The sequence below is a fragment of the Sphaeramia orbicularis genome, chromosome 8 (genome assembly GCF_902148855.1).
Source record: "Sphaeramia orbicularis chromosome 8, fSphaOr1.1, whole genome shotgun sequence".
Taxonomy (NCBI): Eukaryota; Metazoa; Chordata; class Actinopteri; order Kurtiformes; family Apogonidae; genus Sphaeramia; species Sphaeramia orbicularis.
This window is the reverse complement of record NC_043964.1, coordinates 7,939,499-7,954,601: the sequence shown is the minus strand read 5'-3', so window position 1 is coordinate 7,954,601 and position 15,103 is coordinate 7,939,499. Positions and strand designations below refer to the sequence as shown.

Here is a 15,103-nt window from a genome sequence, read left to right as displayed (position 1 = left end):
AAGATCAAGAAAGCAACATGAGGATGTAGGAGAAGGACAGAACCCTGGACCTAACAGGAAATCCATGGTGTTGGTGTGAGGGCCCATCATGTCTACTTAGAACTTGTACTTAATGACCGTTGAACCTACTTTGTACCTTCAGCCTATTTTCAGTAAATGATCTATTGCCTTGAATCCTAATGTTTCAGGTGGATGAAGGTGCTCACCATGCCCAACATGGACTGCAGCTCGATCTCCAGCGCCTGCAGGGTGCGTTTGACTTCTGTGACTTCTGATCTGGACGTCTGCAGCGTTTCTGTACTTGTGACGACCTCTTTCTTCAGCGTTTCCGACTGCACAAAACAAACACAGGGGTTGAGTCAATCACAGGTCGTTCATGTGGAACATCTGAGGTGACATCGTGTCAGGTGGCCTATCACCTTGGCCTGGAACCAGTTCTCCAGCTCCTTCTGGTTCTTGGCGGCGACAGCTTCGTAGTGTTCTCTGATCTCAGCCATGACTCTGGTGAGGTCTACCTGTGGAGTGGCGTCCACCTCCACATGGACCTGACCACTCATCTGAGAACGCATGGCCAGCAGTTCCTACCAACGAGACCAAACAGAGAAGTTCATAAACGTCCTGAATCAGAACGAAGCCCCTGAACTACAGGACTAACGTGAACTGCTGATGTTCTTTGATGTTCTTTGTTCTGTGGTGGCGTTCACTTACCTCCTCGTGGTTCTTCTTGAGGAAGATCAGCTCCTCCCTCAGACCCTCGATCTGCATCTCCAGGTCAGATCTGGCCAACGTCAGCTCGTCCAGGACCCTCTTCAACCCTGCGATGTCGGCCTCCACCGACTGCCTCATGGCCAGCTCGTTCTCGTACCTGGACACAGGAGCTCAGTGAGTAGATTCAGAGACGTTCAGATGTTTGGACCAATCTAATGCAGAATGTTAGTGCAGATTTGACATTAAAGAATCAAATCGATCAATGTTATTGATAAAGGAACCGCAATCGCTGAATTCTGATCAAATGCCATCCCTGGTAACATCCTTGATGTTTGGACTCACTTCATCTTGAAGTCGTCAGCAGCCAGCCGAGCATTGTCAATGCTCAGATGGACAGATCCATTCACCCGGATGGCGTCCTGGATCTGCAGATGACAAATGGACACATCAGAGCTTCGTGTATGAACAGAACGTCTGACCTGCTCAGAAGTGAACTCACCTTAGCTGTGAGGTCTCCGATGGTGACAAAGAAGGCGCTGTAGTCTCGGGTGGTGGGTCCAACCTTGCTCTCCACGTATTGCCTGATCTTCAGTTCCAGCTCGGCGTTGGCCTTCTCCAGGGAGCGCACCTTGGCCAGGTAGTTGGCCAGGCGGTCGTTCAGATTCTGCATGGTGAACTTCTCGTTGCCGATGAGGCTGTCGTCGGTGCTGAAGCTGGCGGATGTGGAGAAGCTGCTGCCATAAGCGGCACCTCCTCCGAGGCCTCCTCCGAAGCCCCCGCCCATGCCGGAGGATGTGGAGATCCGGACGCCGCTGCTTCCTGCTCCTCCATAGACGCTGTTGGACTTGCCAACCATGGCACGTCCAAAGGGAGAACTGCCACTGGTCCTCAGGGAGGAGGTGCTGGAGCGACTCATGGTATAGGAGGTCATGATGGAGGTTCTCTTTCCGCTGTGGCTGCAGACGACGACAGAGAGGAGAGTGACGAGTCGACACCTCGCTCCACCTTATAAAGCCCTCAGAGCTGTCAATCACTCAGCGGCCAGGTAGGGCTAGGACAGGTGTGTCAGGAGGTGTGGCACTGAAGAATGTAACCTGAGTGCGTGACAGCGATGGGATGGGAGGTTTAAAGCTACTGCAGGCAGCAGGTGACCTTTAGGCTGCAAACACTGAACACAGCTGCCTAATGAGGTGCCTCAGGGCAGGGTACAAAGACCTGCCAAGTTTCGGTGAAAGTGTTAAATGTCACTCACCTGTTGAGGATTTAGTGGGTGGGGCTGATGGAACGTTACCTGGAATCTAAAGGTCAAGATCACATCGACAGCAGCTTGTAACGTTTAACACCATTATTCACAACCAACAATAAGTCAATAAAGAAACATCAAATCCACGAACTGAACTTTAACTCATCAACAGTCGACACATTCAATTGAAAGAAAAAAATAAGGAATATAAGACACAAAGAAAAAGAAAATACAAAAGGAAATTTAAAGCATAATAAACATTAAAAGTGTCTGATCAGAAGCAGATAGAAAATGAATTCAATGAGAAATAAGTGATGATCAACATTAACGCGACATGTTCCTTTAATCTGTAAATAACCACAAAGGAAATGAGGAATTCACATCAAATGCATTAAAACTAAAGGCTGTTGACAGAGACGAGTGTGAAGTTCACCTCCACGATATGTAGCAAAGTATTGGCACGTCTGTCTTTACACTCATGAACTTCAATGCCATCCCATAATGCCGTTGGGTTTAGGACAGGGATCTCAAACTCATTTTCTTTCAGGGGCCACATTCAGCCCAATTTGATCTCCAGTGGGCCAGACCAGTAAAATAATAGCAAAATAACCGATAAATAATGACAACTCCAAATTTGTCTTTGTTTTAGTGCAAAAAAAACCCCCATTAAATTATGAAAATACTTACTTTTATAAACTATTCAAACAAAAAGATGTGAATAACCTGCAAAAACTGAAATTTCTGAGGAAAAATAAGTGCAATTTTGACAATATTCTGCCTCAACTTATCATTTCTACATGTGCATTATGGATCGGATCTACAAAGACACTAAACACTCAGTAACAGGCAGAAAATAGTTAAAATTGTGCTTAATTTTCTTTAGACATTTCAGGTTGTTCATATTTGTTCAGGTTATTCACATTTAATTGTTACAGGATAGTTTGTGAATGTAAATATTTTCATAATTTAATGTTATTGTTTTGCACTAAAACAAAGACAAAAAATTTGAAGTTGTCATTATTTATAGGCATAATGTAATATTTTTTCACATCAAACCGAGAAGAAAATATGGAGTCATTATTTTTTTGTGGGTTATTATGCTATATTTTACTTGAGATCATATTGGTCTGTATGTGGAACCTGAAGTACCATGAGTTGGACAGCCTTGACAGTGGAATTTTTGCACTTTGTAAATTCATCCCACCGCATTGGAACCTTTGGCGGGACACATTTGGCCCCCGGACTGCACGTTTGAGACCCCTGGTTTAGGACAACCAACCCCTGACCACCGACTACTGACCTCGACTACTGACCCCTGACCACCAACTGCCAACTACTGACCAACTACCACCGACCTCTAACCCTTTCAGGGCAGAGTTGCTGTTGTTCCAAATTGCTTCTTTTTTATTATATGTATTAAATCACCGTTGACTGTAGAATATTTAGCAGTGATGAAATGTCCGGACTGGACTTATTTCCCAGGTACCGTCTGATCACGGTACCATACTGTTCCTGAGAGTCGACCCATTCAACACTAATATTTGTTGAATCTGTTTGTCCAGGTGACACCTGAGACCAGAACACCTTTATTCTCAGTGTATCAGAGTCAACGTAAAAGGACTCAACGGTAAGTACTGGTGAAGTATTTGTACTTTGTTACCTGTGAGGTCACTGATTCTAGAGCTGGTTTTATAAAACACCTGAGTGAATTAATGTGAAGCAGCTGCAGAATGTGCTGGAAGGCAGATGTTCATCAGATGTTGTAGCTCCGCCTCCAGGTGTCAAACAGATGGGTTTCCTGTTCCTGTGGTGTCGTGTTACCTCAGAGAACTCCGACTGAAGCTCCATGTTCTACTGGAAGAGAACATCAAACCAACCAGTGGAAGACAGACCAGAACCAGTTTTATGTAGAACAAGGTCTGGTCTGGGTCCAGGTCTGGTCTCAGTTCATGATCTGGTCTGGATCCAGGTCTGGTCTCAGTTCATGATCTGGTCTGGGTACAAGTCTGGTCTGGGTTCATGAACTGGTCTGGATTCATGATCTGGTCTGGGTCTAGGTCTGGGTGCAGGATCCAGGTCTGGGTTCACAGTCTAGTATGGGTCCAGGGTCTGGTTTAGGCTCAGGGTCTGGTTTATGTTCTGGGTCAAGGTCTGTGTCCAGGTTTGGGTTCACAATACAGTATGGTTACAAGGGTTGGTTTAGATTCAGGGTCTGGTTTAGGGTCAAGGTCTGCGTCCAGGTTTGGGGGTGGGTCCAGGTCTGGGTCCGGGTCTGGATTGAAGTGATGCTGCGTTCACTGACACCTTAAAGCTGCGTATGACTTCCATCATAAATTTGAAGTGCATTGTGGGAACGGTGACCAGTGAAAGTGATTTGTCCCAGATTGGGGTAGAACTGGATACAGGTTGGGGTAGAACCAGGTCCAGATTGGGGCAGAACCGGGTCCAGACTGGGGTAGAACAGGGTCCAGATGGGTCCGCCTTAAACTCCTCCAGTGGAGTCCAGTTGGTGTTTGGAGGTCCAGTCCACATGTGGGTTCAGCTTCACCAACAGACAAACTGCTGCTGCAGGAACTCACATTCCCATCATACACCTCACCACCACACTTCCTTAAAGACCCGTGTGCCATTTGGGTTTGTTCTGTAAACAGACTGTGTTTATGATGGAGTCATCTACAAAGTTCTTAAAGACAGAACCAGGATCCGTTTTCAACGGTTCCCTTTGATTTGAAATGAAACGGACCCAGATTGACTCAGTTCTGGCTCTGAACCTGGGCCTGAACCAGGTCCCCTGTTGAAGTTCTGGCTTCTGGTGAACCTGCAGCTCCTGTCAACGGCATCTGTCATCAGCTGCTCAACAAAGCAACGGCATCAGATAACAAAGGAATGGCCACGCCCCTGCCACGCCCCCTTCTCCACGCTCACTTGGAAATGATTGATCAGAACCCAGACCGGTTCCACACCTTCAGCAACCAGCACCTGAGGAACCAGCTGAACCCAGGTCAGGGAGAGTCCACATCAGTCACAGCTGTCACAGACCTGGACACAGGTCAGACCACAAACCAAGGCTTGGACCCAGACCTGGACCATAAACCCAGACCAGACACTGAACCCAGACCCTGAACCCAGACCCAGGACCCAGAGCTGGACCATAAACCCAGACCAGACACTGAACCCAGAGCTGGACCCTGAACCCAGACCAGACACTGAACCCAGACCTGGACCCTGAACCCCAGAACAGACACTGAACCCAGACCTGGACCCTGAACCAGGTTTTATAATATGGGTCATAAACCGTCAACAACATATTAATGAAAATCTAATAAAATAGGCCCAAAGAACACAAACAAAAAATAAAATAATAACAAAAGGAACAAAAACGAATCAGAAAATGTACCAAATTATCAATAACCTGAAGAAAATAAGCAACGACATGAAGAGAAATGAAGGAAAAGGAATTAAACCGACAAAAATAAACAAAATGAATAAAATGGGAAAAAACATGAACCAAAAAAGCTACAAATTGAACAAAATTATTTTAAAAAAGATTAGTAAAACAGGCAATAAATGAACCTAAACAAATACAATAATAAAAAAACAAATTAAAAACAACCACAGAGTAAATAAACACAGAGTAAATAAACACAGACAGTAAAACCATCGAATGTCAGTATTTCACATCATATTTTACGTCTTTTTGTCTTTTCAATTTTTTTCTGTCATTTTTCATTTGGTTCTTGTTTTAATCTTTTAATCCTTTGGTTTCATCTCTGATCTTTGCTTACTTTCATCTTTTTTTTCTCTTTCTTGTTGTCTTCGTCAGGTCGTTGTCGTGCGTTGGGTTGTTTGTTGAACCTGTCGGTTGTAAATCATCGTCTGTTTCAGTCGTTGGTCTTTAAAATGGATCCGCAGCTGAATGTGATCATTATCTGTTAATAGTTCACATTCATTCTGTCAAACATTCATGAAAGTGCCGACATGTTTCAGCTGCAGGCGTTTGGATCCGATCCACGAGAAGCCAAGAAGAAGACGAAGAAGAGACAAAGGCGATAAGGACAGGGAAGGGGGGGACAAGGAAGAAGACGAAGACAGAAGAAAGACAGAGGACAAAAAGACAGAGGACAGACCTGACGTTTAACTCTGAAGCAGAACCCTCTGATTCATGTCACACATGAAGCAGAGTTTCAGCTCTTTCAGTCAACGACGATGAAACAAACCATCAAACACAAACAAACCATGTTTGTTCAGGAGGAAAAACTGCCAAATACTGAAAAAAATGAGATGACGAGGAGGAGGATTCAGATCACAACTCAAAGACAGTAAAAGAACACAGTAACAGAGTAAAAACCACAGTAACGGTATAAAAAACCAACAGTAAGAGTAAAAAAACAGTAAGAGAGTAAAAAAAACAGTAACAGTAAAAACACAGTAACAGAGTAAAAAAACACTGTAACAAAGTAAAAAAAAACACAGTAACTGAGTAAAAAAAACCCATAGTAACAGAGTAAAAAACACAGTAACTGAGTAAAACCACAGTAACAGTACAAACACGGTAACAATAAAAAACACAGTAACAGAGTACAAACAGTAAAAGAGTAAAAAACACAGTAACAGAGTACAAACACAGTAACAGAGTAAAAAACACAGTAACGGAGTACAAACACACTAACAGTAAAAAACACAGTAACAGAGTACAAACACAGTAAAAGAGTAAAAAACACAGTAACAGAGTAAAAAACACAGTACAAGGTGTCTGTGCTCTACTATCAGATGTCAGTGTTAACAGCAGTGGGCCGAGGGCTCAGCCCTGGGGGATGCCTGTGGTGCAATGTTAAAGCTCAGTGGGAGGAGCTTCTGTGTCAGATGTTGTTGGATGATAGTGTTGAATGTGGAGCTGAAATCATCGACCAACATCCTGACATGTTTGTTCTTTGACTCTAAATGTGCAAAGTCATCGTGACTCCAGTGGAACCAACAGGTCTGAGTCCATCTGGAATCAGTGTTTTATCCATTTTTACTCCTAAAATCAGTCGTTTAATATTAAATACGTGAAGGAATCGACCTGCATCCTGTTGGACGCTAATGTGGGTTTAACTCCAGTAAAACCAAACCACCGTCATTAACTTGACACAAACCTGTTGAAAACGAACACCTTCGACCGGTTGTGTTTAAACAGGATTAAATATGAAACAAATGACAGTGTTAAAGGAGGCGGAGCTCTGAACCCGCCTCAGTAGCTGTCCAACCAGACCTCAGACTGACGTGTTAACAGTTTTATACCCAGGTTTTGTTGGAACTGCCAAGAAAAACACCTCTTGACACACCTTGACCCACAATGCACCTGTGAAAGCACTGGAACCTGTAATTACCTCAGTGGAATCCTCTACAGCGGTCACATGACACTGGGAAGGTTCACTTTCACCACCAGTCCATTCTGGTCCAGTTCAGTTTAGTTCAGTTTAGTCCAGTTTTGTCCAGTCTGGTCCAGTCCAGTTTAGTCCGGTCCAGTCTAGTTTAGTCCAGTTTAGTTTAGTCCAGTTCAGCCCAGTCCAGTGTAGTCCAGTCCAGTTTAGTCTAGTCCAGTCCAGTCCAGTTAAGTCCAGTTTAGTCCAGTCCAGTTTAGTCCAGTTCAGTCCAGTCCAGTTCATATTCCAGGGTTTAGTCACAAAACACAAACCAGAGTTTAACATGTGGTCTGAGGCCCTGGAGGAGGACTGAGAAAACATGTTAATTCAGATCAGCAGGGGTGGACTAATGCACAGGCTGACCTGGGCTGGAACCTACAGGGGCCCCACAGGTGCAGGGGCCCTGGATTGGCCAGACTATTTTACAAATAGAAACGACCTCTACTGTCCCATAAAACAACCAGCTGATTGGACACATGTGACCCACAGTCGAATCCATCCAGTCTGTCCCATTGGTCACTTCATCTGTCAGTTATTTCTGACTGACGTTAGGATACGGGTGTGTGTGGGGTGTGTGTAGTGGTGGAGGGCGGGGGGACTCAGCTGAGGCCTACTTGACCTGCCATAGCAGAGGGACACGGTCAGGCACTTGACCCGACCTCGGTTCACCCACTGGGGGGTCAGTCCCACCCCGGGCACCCTAACCCTAAACCAATGGGGGGTCAGTCCCACCCCGGGCACCCTAACCCACTGGGGGGTCAGTCCCACCCCGGGCACCCTAACCCACTGGGGGGTCAGTCCCACCCCGGGCACCCTAACCCTAACCCTCCTCACCTGTTGGTGCAGAGGAGAGGACACCGGAGCCTGCAAGTCCTCCAATGTACAGCTGAGAACTAGGAAATTGGAACAAAAATGAACATTTAAAGGTAAGAATCTGAATCTGAGTCTGAGTCTGAATCTGAGTCTGTACATACTTATGGTTCTGCTGTGGTTTCATTCTTGTGGTTCTTATATTGATCTGCTGCTGTGTTTCTTATCTTCATTTCAGACAGTTTCAGGTGTTGGTCTGTGTTTCAGTTGGATCTGCTCCTTTTGTTCTGGACTCAGATGTTTAAGTCTAACTGTTGGTTTATGAAAGTGGTCGGCAGCAGCTGAACTTGGAAACAAGGGGAGTTGATTTACTGTTAATGGTTCTGGGGACACAGGACAGACTGTTGTAGTGTGTGTGTGTGTGTGTGTGTGTGTGTGTATATGTATCAGGAAAGTCAAGGTTCTGTAAATTTTCTATCAGTTTTTTTCAGATCCATTTTTGAACGCAGTAAAACACATACACATGAATAAGTGTGTGTAACTGTTCAGTTTTAAGGACGTTTTCGACAGTCTGAGGCACTTCCTGTGTCGGTCAGTTTGTGTTAAAAATAGTGAAAATAAAAAATGAGGAACGACCACATAAGTGTTGAGTAAAAGTTGACGCTCATGTGGACGCTCTGTCCTTATGTTCTCAGTAAACCTTCAACCAGGACGTGTCCTCCAGTTCAATGGACCCTGCACTAATCACAACCCTGACACATCTGTTTGTATGTCAGTAGTATTTGTATATTTGTGTATTTTATACTTTATCTGTAGTTTAGATTTTTTTTTTAGTCTTTTTGCTGCTAAAATGATTTAAATTGTTCCTTCAACAATGACAATAAAGATGTATTCTATTCTATTCTATTCTATTCTATTCTATTCTATTCTATTCTATTCTATTCTATAAAGAAAAACATTCTGAACTCGGTTATGTTCATTGTCGACTAAATGATTATTAAAGGGTGAATGTTCCCTATAGACATGTAGACATGTGTTCAATTCTATAGAAGCCAGTGGAGGTCAAAGGTCAGCCCCCCCCCCGCCCCGGTGGCTGCTGGGGGGGTGGTCACATGTCCTACTGGTCAGTTTAGTGAATGTGGACAGTAAACTCGACCAAACAGACCAGTGAATAGAGCCGTTCTAAAACAAGAACGATGACCTGGTTTGACCTGGTTTCATCTGTTTTGACCTGGTTGGACCCGGTTTGGCCTGGTTGAACCTGGTTTGGGCTGGTTTGACTGGGTTTGACCTGGTTTGGTCTGGTTTGACCTATTTTGGCCTGGTCTGGTTTGGTTTGACCTGGTTTGGTCTGGTTTGACCTGGTTTGTCCTGGTTTGGTCTGGTTTGTCCTGGTTTGACCTGGTTTGTCCTGGTTTGGTCTGATTTGGCCTGGTTTGACCTGATTTGGCCTGGTTTGGTCTGGTTTGACTTAGTTTGTCCTGGTTTGGTCTGGTTTGACCTGGTTTTGCTTGGTTTGATCTGGTTTGGTCTGGTTGACCTGGTTTGGTCCGGTTTGGCCTGGTTTGACCTGGTTTGGCCAGGTTTGGTCTGGTTTGGCCTGAATCCACCTGGGTCAAACTCCTGGCCCTTTCATGTGTTGGACACAGACATGGTGTCAGTCTGAGCTCCAGTCCTTCATGTGTGTGATGTGGAAGCTCCGCCCACTTGACCTTTGACCTGTGCTTCTGTGGAACTGGGGCGTGGCTGTGTTGGTTGGAATGATGACACATGCTCTGAACACCACTTCCTCGTGTGTCACAAACTGTTTGGGTGCAACAGTGATGGCCTCATCTAGTCGCACATGCTCAGTTCAGCCGTTCTACTGTGTTCCTCTGAGAACCCTAACCCTTGACACAGTCCGTCCGTGTTCTACCTCTGATCCGGGTCCACGTGGCTGAACCTTCAAAACCACATCCGTCACCACAGCGCACTCGCACTCACCTGGTTGGTCTGTCAGTCCACCTGTCAATCAATCTGATGGGGTTTTACTGGTGGGTGTTCCAGGCCCAGCTCCTGGATCTCAGTCCTACTTGAACCCATGAGGACCTGGACCTGGACCTGGACCTTCAACATGTAGTGGACACGTGAACAGAACCCTGAACCCAACAGGAAGTCCACCGGTTTGGGTTCAATGTTCTGTTTGGGTCCATTTGGACCATTTGGATCTATTAGACTGACTTCAGATCAGCTCAGTTTCATCTGTCAACCTTTACATTTAATGCTCATCAAAACCACCACTTCTGATTGGATGGTGTTTCCATGGTAACGCCCCCTCCTGCAACTCATCCAAAAGAACCCCCATCAGCAGGAAGAAGACAAACAAACAGACCTGAACAGACCGACAGAAGATGAAAGGGCTGTAGAAGACTGAAGCACATGAAGCCCACAGGAAAGGCAGACGGAACATCCAGGTTCAGATGGGTTCCTGACGTTGGAACCAGATCAGTTGAGTTCCTGATATTGGAACCAGATTCCCACATTGGACTGAAGTTCTCCAGGATGGGTCCAGTGGTTGGTTCTGCTTTGATGTCAACTTCCACCGGTTTCATGGTGCCAACATTAGATGAAGATGACCTGAGCTTCAGTCCAACAGCTGAAACATCCTTCCAAGGCCTCACTATGGACCTGATGTCCCATTGGACCTGGTCTCAGCCTGGACCTGGACTGGATGTACACTTAACACTGAAACATCTGCTGAAACATCCGCTTCTGCTGCGTCCCCTAAACCGACTGATGCTTCATGTCATCAACACTAACATGGACATTTGGCCAAACACAGATCTGCATCTTCTAGTTTTGAACCTGATTCTGTGGACGCCTTCATTGGACTAAACGTCTGGACCATATGTTGGACTTCAACTCTGGATTTAAGTCCTGATGGAGGTTTGTTCTTCTGTGGTGGAGGTTCTATTTCCTGAACTTCTCATGACCAAATAAGGAGAAGTTTTACATTTTATCAGATCTTCTGACTGTGAACTTGAACTTTGGAATCCAGGTGATTGTGACATTGTCCACACCCATTGATTCGTCTGCAGATTAGTCACATTGAAGATGGAACACTGAAACCCATAGGGAAGTGGTTTTCTAAAGAACGCCCTGAAGCTGGACCACAAAGCCCCGCCCACCACCCTCTGGTCTTTAATACATGACATGGATCATCAGATCTTCAGTGTCTCTGCAGTGGAAACCAAACCTCATCATGGGCAGCCATCAGTCGTCTTCCCACTATGAATTCTACGAAGGCAATAGAATCCATGGTCATGGAAACTTCGCCATGGTCAACCACGGGTCAACCGTCAACCTTGACTTGCCCATGAACTTCCGCTTACGGAGATCCGCCGGCTTCTGTCCTCCCACCGATGAGAAGTTCTCAGTGCAGACCCTGGACACCTGTCTGCTGGACTACCTCTCCACTGTGCGCTCCCTGGAGGACGCCAATGCCAAACTGGAGCTGAAGATCAGGCAGTGGGTGGACAGCAGTGGAGACTCCGTCTCCAGAGACTACAGCGCCTGCTTCCAAACCATCTCCATCATCAGGTCCAAGGTGAGTCCAGTCCACGGACACAACAGACCCACATCCACAGACACACAAACACACACATCTGAATGTATGTCCATCAGTAGGACATGGTTATCTGATTTGTGTGTTTGTCATCTGCAGATCCAGACCACCGTCCAGGTGTACGGATCCATGGGCGACGCCCAGACGGCTGATGAACCCCTCAAGAACAAGTGAGTCCAAACACAGGTTATTGCAGTAGAAGACCACTCCGCTTTCAGATGTTTGTCCTCATGAGTTCAGATTTGTTGAGCTGCTGCAGTTCGGTTCATCCTCACCTGTGGTCATCATGTTGCAGGAGTGAGAAGGAGCCGGCGGCGCTGCAGTCGCTGGAGGCTGACGTCGCAGAACTGAAGAAGATCCTGGACCAGCTGATGCAGACCAGATCCGACATGAAGACGCAGATCCAGGGTCTGGAGGAGGAGCTGAAGATCCTCAAGAAGAACAACCAGGAGGTGAGTGGACGCTGTCCCACAAAACCTGGACCCACAGGACAAACTGCCAAAAGTCATGAGATGGAGATCAGGAAACATCCTGAGAAACAAGGTTTTATGACAACAGAAGGTCACAACTTCCACAGATGAGCTTCACCCATGTGGACCAGTTGGACCCAGTCCTAGTGTCTCCTAGACTTTCCAGCTCTAAAACCCTGTGTCCCAGAGCCATGGGTTCACATTCCATAGTGTGACTTGTCTTCCATCCATCCCACAGGTGGACCTCACCAAGGCCATGGCCCAGAACGCACAACTCCACGACACCATCTACTCCAAGAACCAGAAGGACCTGGAGGCCTTCCAGGCCAAGGTACCCACATGACCTCACTTCCTGTGGAAGCAGACATTATTAGACGTCAGTGGGCCCTGATGGATTCAACCTGTGTGTTTGTTGGTTTTGTGCAGACCCAGGTTCTGAAGAACAAGGTGGTGGTCGGCATCCGGACCCTGCAGATGTCCGGGTCTGAAGTCACCCAGGTCCAGTCTACTCTGCAGTCTCTGGAGACCCAACTGCAGTCCACGTTGGACACGGTGAGCATCGCAATCCACAGGAAATGACAGGAATCTGGTCAGTAGGTGTGTGTCCACGTCCAGTAGAAGAAGTGAGGCAGCTTCAACCAACAGTCAGTCAATAAAGGCAACATTTAGTGGAAACAGTCTGAAGGTCCAAAGGAGCTCCAAACATTAGGAAGTGGAGTTCAAGCTGCAGCGGCCATGATGGGCCCTCACACCTGTAAGCGTCACACCTCCATGGTGGACTTCCTGTTGGGTGGAGGGTTGGGCTGGTCTGCAGGACTGACCTGCTCTGTGGACCTGATGACCACAGTAAAGGTCAGATGACTGAGGCTTGATGATTGGTGTGTTTCCTCCACAGGAAGTGTTGGAGGGAACTCTGGCTGAAACCCTGAGCCAGTACGGGGGGCAGCTCAGCGGATACCTGACCCAGGTAACACATGGAACCTGCATGGACCAGATCAGACACAGGACCTACTGAGTCTGTGCAGTAGAGACCAGGAGGCGGGGCATAGGCGCCACCTTCCAGCTGTCACTTATTGTGTGGCGTCCGTCTGTCCAAACAGTCTGTGATACTGGGACACAGTGAGTGTCCACGCCTCCTTTGGTTCAATCTTCTTCTTCTTGTCCACCAGGTGACCACTCTGGAGGAGCAGCTGGTCCAGCTCAGGTTGGACCTGGATCTTCAGGACTACGAGTACAAGAAGCTGCTGGACACCAACATCCATCTGGAGTCGGAGGTCGCTGAGTACAAAAGGCTTCAGGGCTGAAACAGGTGACCACACCCACACTGGAAACACTGATCAGTGATTGGTTGAATGAAGAGCAGCTGGGTGGGTCCGCTGTAATGTCTTCTGATTGGTCCACAGCGTCTGCAGCTCCACGAAGACCCAGGAGGAGGTGGTCTACGGGTAGGTGGTCTCCTCCACCGCCTCCACGCCCACTACTGGCACCGACAGCCAATCAGTGGCGGTGTCTGAGTCACATGACCTGTGACACAACCAATAACCTGAGAGTCAATAAATGGGTCCATAAATCCACTGTGTGTCTGAGTTTGAGTTGATGTTTGGTGTCGTTCATCACTTTGTCTGCTCTGGTCTGTTGGTGATGCTCGCCCCCCTGTGGACAAACACTGAACTGCATGAATTCACCTGATAAACTTCAACCAAACGTATTTATTTACTGAAATGATGCATTTTAACCAATGATCTGAAGAGTTTGACTTCCTGTTTGCTCAGTGGGCGTGGCCAGAACAGACCTGAACATCCTGTTGACGAATGAACGTAGATTAAGAATTTGTGTCTCATGTCAGTTTAACGTCACAGTGTCCTTAGAAATGTCAAACATAGAAAACAGGTCCAGATTTACTTAAGGGTGAACCAGATTAAACCTTTAAAGGAAACATGTTAAACATACGGACCAGAAATTTAAAGTTCAAAACCCAATAAAAGGTCAAAACACCTATGAAAATGTTAAAACCCACTAAAAAGAAGTTAAAAACTAAATGAACAATGTTTAAAAAGCTTTAAAAAGAGTTTAGAACCTGATAAAATGAAGCTTCACCATAAAAAAGAAAAGGTAAAAACAGAATAATAATAAAAACACATTATAAAGAAGTTAAAAACCCTATGAAAGAGACTTAAAACCCATTAAAAAGAAATGAAAGACACATGAAAAAGAAGGTGTTACTGACAAAAGAAGCTTTCTGTGTTTAAGCGTAAAAAAAAAAAAAAAAAAAAAAGTAAAATTACATTAACATGTTTATATTTACAAAGCATCTTTTAAAAATGTGAATAATCTGAACAAACTGAACTGAAACACAGATCAAAGTCTGTATTTGTCCTTATTTATCCTTATTCTGTTCTTATTTGACTGTTTGGACCTGTTTTTGATCCTATTGGTCTGAATGTGGAACCTGAACTGAACTGATTTAAGATTGACAGGCCTGGTTTAAACCAGGTTCAGGATCCACTGTCAGTCTCATAAGGGGGCGGGGCTAGGAGGAACCATGTGACCCTGAAACAGGAAGTGAGTGTGTGCAGTGAAAACATGTGGTTCTTCAGGGCATTGATGTCTGTGAGTCCAGAGGAATCCCACTGGACCTGAACACATCATGTTCCAGTAGTTGAACAGTAGGTGAAGCTGTAGGAGCAGACACATGTTGTATTTATTACCATTAACAATCTTTCATAGTTGTTCGATTTGATAAGGTCGGCTTTACGTTATTCTTCCATAAACATGTTTTTTTAATTTGTTGTGTTTAAATGTGTCTGAAATGTCCAAGTGTCAAAGATCAGCGTCCAAATACAGTTTAATTATAGTCTGAGCC

General features: G+C 45.8%; 2 protein-coding genes across 2 annotated transcripts in view; one reads left to right on the top strand and one right to left on the bottom strand.

Annotated features, from left to right (window-relative positions):
* LOC115423778 (keratin, type I cytoskeletal 13-like) overlaps nucleotides 1-1,694 on the bottom strand; it is a 2,450-nt gene extending 756 nt beyond the window's left edge. Inside the window, exons 1-5 of the mRNA XM_030140818.1 lie at nucleotides 1,208-1,694; nucleotides 1,051-1,133; nucleotides 709-865; nucleotides 420-581; nucleotides 207-332 (exon numbers count right to left, since the gene is read on the bottom strand). Of these exons, the coding sequence (XP_029996678.1) occupies nucleotides 207-332; nucleotides 420-581; nucleotides 709-865; nucleotides 1,051-1,133; nucleotides 1,208-1,639 (960 nt within the window). The 5' untranslated portion in view covers nucleotides 1,640-1,694. The remainder of the gene's footprint in view (nucleotides 1-206; nucleotides 333-419; nucleotides 582-708; nucleotides 866-1,050; nucleotides 1,134-1,207) is intronic.
* Nucleotides 1,695-11,366: 9,672 nt separating this feature from the next.
* On the top strand, nucleotides 11,367-13,810 carry LOC115423790 (keratin, type I cytoskeletal 13-like). The gene is made up of 8 exons (XM_030140838.1): nucleotides 11,367-11,752; nucleotides 11,870-11,940; nucleotides 12,066-12,222; nucleotides 12,479-12,571; nucleotides 12,667-12,792; nucleotides 13,136-13,207; nucleotides 13,410-13,549; nucleotides 13,644-13,810. Exons 1-7 carry the CDS (start codon nucleotides 11,408-11,410, stop codon nucleotides 13,542-13,544), a joined length of 999 nt encoding a protein of 332 aa, XP_029996698.1. The 5' UTR covers nucleotides 11,367-11,407; the 3' UTR covers nucleotides 13,545-13,549; nucleotides 13,644-13,810.
* Nucleotides 13,811-15,103: the final 1,293 nt, after the last annotated feature.